A 6,025-nucleotide genomic window follows, 5' to 3' on the forward strand; every position below is an offset into this window, starting at 1 on the left:
CTATGCTGAAGTTTATTGGGTCCATCTCATTTGAAAACATCAGATTTATCTAGATGCTTTCCAAGTACGCAATTCGGCACTTTCGGCAGCCATGACAATATCTGCTGCATTTTGCTCAGGCTGTAATAAACTAAGCACTACATCAGTGACAACACTGAAATCAATGGAAGTTGTTCTCACGTCCAAACATCTTTCTGCGATTCTGTAATCAACTGCAAAGCCTGAAGTGAGAGAACTCTGTGAGTCTCAAATGTCTTTGGAAACAGTCTGGTCAGATGGTTTTAAATTCCACCTTTGAGGTGGCTTACAATCTTTTCCTTTCACTCTCTGTTCTTTGGTTGCTAAGAGAGGTATACATAAACCTGCTCCTGAGACAGCTTTTTGACAAGTGGTCTACTGCAGGGAGAGGGAGAAGCCAGCTGCAATTCTTGCTACCATATCAACACACCTGTCTTTGCGCGAGCTTACAGCACCAAAGCCATCCCAGGTTTGCTGGGATTCCTCCATAACTTTAATTCAGTTTCTGACTTGGTCAGGTAATTATTCCTCCCAGGCTGCTGGTCGTATTTGCTCCACTTACACCTTGAAAGAGAGAGGATGGCCTGCTGGAAGTTACCTGCGATCACAACACAGAGTAGTGGGTTGCCGTGTGTGTTGAGTGCAGCCAGTGGCTGAGAGATGATATAGGCAGAGTGGATTTGCTTCTCCATGTGACAGCTGACTAGACACAACTGTAGTTCAACCCGAGCCACCCAGAAGACATGGAAGGGGAGGAAGCACATACAGAAGACCACCAAGAGGACAACAGCAAGTCTGTGAGCCTTTCGTCTGTAGCAAGCCCATGTATGGGGCCTGGTAGCCAAGGTGTAAATAATGAGCACGTAGCACAGAGTCACCGTCAGCAAGGGCAAGAAGGTGGCCAGGCTGGCCAGCAGACAGTTATACCACCTGATTGTGCCCAGGTTTTCAGTGCTTGTAAGGTTGAGGCATAAGGATCTGGTTTGTGCCTCTTTTGAGAAGATCAAGAAGTTGACGGGGCTGACAGCTGCCAATGAGATCACCCAAATGGCTGCGCAAGCCACCACTGTCCACTGCTTCCTCTGGATGTGGAAGAACTTCAGAAGATGGACAACCACCTTGTAGTGGAAGGTGCTGAGGCAGGTGAGGAAGAGGATGCTGCTGTATAAGTTGAAGTGGAAGCTGAAACAGTTGAACATGCACATGAATTTGCCAAAGATCCAGTGCTCCCTGCTGTCATACTAGTATATCAGGAAGGGAAGGCTGGTGAGGTAGAGCAGGTCTACATGATGGTGGTGCGGCTCTTCCAAAGCCTCATCTTGAAGCTGTAAACGCAAATCACAATGATGTTTCCCGGGAAGCCCAACAGGAAGATGATGCTGTATGACATGGGGAGGTACGAAGTCTTCAGACTGACTTGCACATCGGTGCAGTTGGGAAAATCACCTTCAGTGTCTTGCCAGGTGGTGGGGTTGACTAAGTCATCATTTGTTGTGTTCATGTTTCTTCCTTAGTGCTTAAGGAAGAGAGAAATGCTTAGTGTTCACTGACAGATAAGACCAGGTTTTTTCTTTCAACTTCCCATCAGTGCCACTGCTTAAGTGCCATTAGTGAATAAGGAAAGGTTTTGCTGCTTTGATGAGGACTGATCCTGAGCTAAAGGCCTTTTATCGTATCTATATGGAGATACATACAATTCTATTTTAAAATATGTATTTTCAGGGAAGGGTCTGCACAGGCACAATGAAGCTGTAATAGAAAGGATTGCCAGCCCCACAGTGTGTGATGTGTGTCCCCTGGTGTATAAAGTTCACCTTCATCCCTCATCAGGAGTCAAGTGGAGGAGGACAGACTAGTTGTGTTGCACTGCTGACCAAAAGTATGGAGAGGAATGTCCAGAACCAAACTGCTCCGTAAATGGCATTTGCTTCCTTGTTAATTAAGTGGAAAACAGGGCAGATGTTGAAATGTTTTAATACACTTTTTGATGCTGGAGTTGGTTAACATTTTTCCCCCCGACCCTTGGAAAAAACTGATACAGGAATATTTCATTCTTTTAGTCCATTAACAAGATTGATGCTGCAAAGAAATAGGTTATTTTTAGACTTTTCATTAGCTACAAATTTCTATCCCTGTAAAATTTTTAAACGGTCTTTTGCTTAGACAGTAGTCATAGATAGTAGTTTTCTGAAATATCAGAATAAATTCCTCCAACTTTGCAAAGCAGCCATTTGCAAGATACAATACGGGAGCTGAGCAGGAGTCAACGGAAGTAAAGGTAGCCCAGTACATAGTCTCTACAAGAGAAAACATGGGCCCACTGAAGCACATGGCAAATAACTGCTAATGTTGCATCCAGTAAGTGCATTTGTGTGAATGCCTTTCTTTTAAAATAAATGTTTTGGTGGAAAAAAAGAAAAGAAATCTCTAGCATATTTTTTCTGGAGGAATGCAGCTTCTTACAGGAGGATGCCTGTCCTCAAATTACTGTGGCCTGGATCGGTTAAAATGGATCCTACTGAATCATCACTTCAATTCCTTGTTCCATTCTGAATTTTCTTTATGTAGCTTCTACCTTCACTCACCTGTGAGATCTTGCAGAGACAGGCTGCAGGATTTGAATTCGAATTTGTGTAGAACATTTGGTTCAAACATATTTAAAACACTTTGAAAACTGAAGCTAGAGCTTGAGAAAATGCATGCTAAACACTGGCATTTATTTTTAAAGAGCAAACCAGCTTCAAACCTCTTCTCATGGTTGGGGATGGTGCAGGGGATGGTTTAGATAAATCCAGTGGCTCTAATTCAGTTAAGTAATGCAGCAATCCCGTTTTCCCCAAACAAATTTGAAGCCTCTGGCATGGCTAATGGTTAACCAGGTTAATAGCAAAGGCCCCATCCTGCAGCAGCAGGTCACAGCATGCTGTCTGCTGCTGGAAGCACCTGGGCTGTACACACCGTGGTGTTTACAGTGCACAGCTATCAAGCGAGCTGAAGGGCACGGCTGGGTGCTGTTCCCTGCACCACTTTCTTTGTGGTTTTGTAGGACTATAATTTTGTCAGCAGCCTTTTTCCCACCAACCAGCATGCTGCTGCAGCAAACCTACAGGGGCTGAGAGCAAATACCTAAGATCACCGAAGAGCGTGGCAGTGGCACTCAGCCACAGCAGTCCCTACTGATGGCTACACACTCTCAGGTGCTTTCGGCGCCATCCCCTTTGCTATCGGTGGGGTATCTGATAGGGCTGGGTTTGGGTCGGGGAACATGGGACTCCCTCACAGGCCAGGCCACCCTCAAGCCCAGTGCTGGTTAAGGAAACCTGAGGTGGGGACAAGTTTTGCAAGAAAAGCACATGGGTGTGCGGGTCTTGGTCCTGAACTCCCCTAAGCTTACGTCCAACCTAACAATTTACTACAGGGACCAAAGAAAGGAGACAGCGAGTCTTTGCTGTTGGCCTTATTATTTTGCTGTCTGAATTACAAATAGAATTTAGACAAAACTTAAATCTAATTAAAGAAGAGTTTGTACTGTGGCAGATTTTATCACACTAAGTAATTGGCCATAATAGGACTTCTGCAGCCCAAGCTGAGGGCAAATGATATATGCTGTAGACACATAATGAACTTTAAATAAATTACCCAAGAGCAGAACTCATAATAAAAGGGAACTAGATTATTGAAATAGAAACCCTCTTTAAGTCTTAACAGTGGAGTCACTGCTCTATTACATGGTATTCTTTACTGTAACCAATTGATTGGAGCCACTTTAAAAAATGTTGTGATTGCATGTCTTTAATTGCAGTCACGTATAAGGGAAACTTGTCTGCTCCTGCATTGTGATAATTTAATTAAAGCCTGCTGGAAATAAAAGCCAAATGGCTGCAGCCATGGCAAAGTAACCTAATGCCTGTAATTGGACTATATTTCACACAGATGTGTTGCTGAATAAATTAAATAAGATTTGGCTTGCAGTGTTTGACTCTTCCACTGGCTCAGATGTAAGAGATGCAAATGATATATTTAGGGATGAAGATGTGAGTCCTCCTTCCCTTACTCTTTGTAATTCAGGGAGGTATCTCCATGCAGAAACAGTATGTGTATTTAGTGTATTAGATGCATCTCAGATAAATTTAATTTGTTCCATTCTTCCATTGTCCTTTAACCCTTTGCTTATTTCTCTCTGCTTCACCCTGCCTCTATATTCACACCTTTAAATCAAAATATGCATTTTACCTGTAAACATTGGTGCTGTCTTCTCTCCTCTTCATAGCTGGTTCCTTAAATACCCTTACTCCAGAGTTTGCTTTTAAATTCCACAGGCTTGTGCAGTGAGACTGTCTGGGAAAGCTGTAACAGCCCCCCATGGGGCTACTGGGCAGGTTGCAGGAATGCTCTGCCTCTGTTTCCCGGTCTCTGCCGGAAAAAGGCAGCGTGGGCTCCATGATGCTGAGCAAAAGCTGCTCTGACCCCTCTCGCCTTCTTGTGGACTGGCTGTCATATCCCCAGTGGCAGGGCTGTGCTGGTGTCGGCTGTCCTCCTGTCTAGCTTCTACCGCCTGTGTGGGACATGGGGACCTGCCCTGTATGGCTCGCAAAATCGTCTGGGACTGCCTATAACCTGTCCAGTTTGGCTGAAGCGGTTTGTTACGGACACCTCCAGCCCTCGGCGAGGGAGGCAGGCCAGCGGCACCGTAGTGCCTGCCTGAAGGAATATCTGCTCCCCAGGTCCCAGAGCACAGAATAGGAGAGGTGGAAGGTGCAAGGAGAGCAGGGTTTCAAACTGGCAGGAGCTGCCCAGCAGACGGTTTGGTGGGTGCTGGGGACTGAGATCAAACCCTTGCCTCTCAAGGAGGGCAAAGGTACCCATGTTCTCCAAACCAGGAGCTTGATGGGGCCACCTGCCCCTCCTGCAGGGTGGGACTGGGCTCTCAGGAGAGCAGGGATTGGTCAACTGGGGCACAAGCAGCGTCTTGTGGCTGGGAGGGGTATCTAAGACCATGTGCTTGTGAGGGCAACCTGGCTGGAGGATGGCTTTGCTGGAGAAGGGGATTGCATGACTGCCAGACAACTATCCTGACCATACATTATGGGTAATATGCTTTTCTGCTGGTATGACTTGTCCAGAGGTCAGAGTGAAGAAGCCTAAGGAAGGAAGTCAAACTATGTGCTCTTTCTGCATATGATTTGAAAAAATACCCAGTCTGCTGTGTGATCTGAGTCATTTTACAGTTCCCAGATATCCAGGCAGTAAAGCAGAAGACAGACCAGCACTTCTTTGAATGTGATGGCCAACCCTCAAGAGGCGCTAACAGAAATCTCTCTGGAGAGGGAAGAAAGGCACAGGCACCTTCTGGGGTGCCCCACAACAGGGGGGTTACTTTCTTTGCACAGTGAACTGTGAGGATCATGGGCCCACCCAGAGGTGCCAGGGTAATTATAGAATCATAGAATTGTTAAGGTTGGAAAAGACCTCTAGGATCGTCAAGTCCGACCGTCAACCCAACACCACCATGCCTCCTAAACCATGCCCTGAAGTGCCATGTCTACATGTTTTTTGAACACCTCCAGGCATGGTGACCCCACCACCTCTCTGGGCAGCCTGTTCCAATGCCTGACCACTCTTTCAGTCAAGAAAATTTTCATAATGTCCAATCTAAACCTCCCCTGATGCAGCTTAAAGCCATTTCTTCTTGTTCGGTCACTGGTAACTAGGGAGAAGAGACCAACCCCCACCTCACTACAACCTCCTTTCAGGTAGTTGTAGAGACCGATAAGGTCTCCCTTCAGCCTCCTCTTCTCCAGACCTGCTCTCCAGACCCTTCACCAGCTTCCTTGCCCTTCTGCAGACATGATGCAGCAATTCATTGTCCTTCTTGTCCTGAGGGGCCCAAAATTGAACACAATATTCAAGGTGTGGCCTCACCAGTGCCGAGTACTGGGGCATAATCACACATTATGGTGTGGAAGTTAAAGATTGTATGGGGTGACCTAGCTTTCCAGCGTATGGT

At 46.1% G+C, this 6,025-nt stretch overlaps 1 protein-coding gene across 1 annotated transcript; it reads right to left on the minus strand.

Annotated features, from left to right (window-relative positions):
* Window positions 1-464: 464 nt before the first annotated feature.
* LOC142051818 (2-oxoglutarate receptor 1-like) lies at window positions 465-1,519 on the minus strand. The gene is given in 2 exon segments (XM_075081426.1): window positions 465-1,303; window positions 1,306-1,519. Coding segments are annotated over 2 exon segments (1,053 nt in total).
* Between the last annotated feature and the right edge of the window lie 4,506 nt (window positions 1,520-6,025).

Source organism: Phalacrocorax aristotelis, chromosome 1, assembly GCF_949628215.1.
Source record: "Phalacrocorax aristotelis chromosome 1, bGulAri2.1, whole genome shotgun sequence".
Lineage (NCBI taxonomy): Eukaryota > Metazoa > Chordata > Aves > Suliformes > Phalacrocoracidae > Phalacrocorax > Phalacrocorax aristotelis.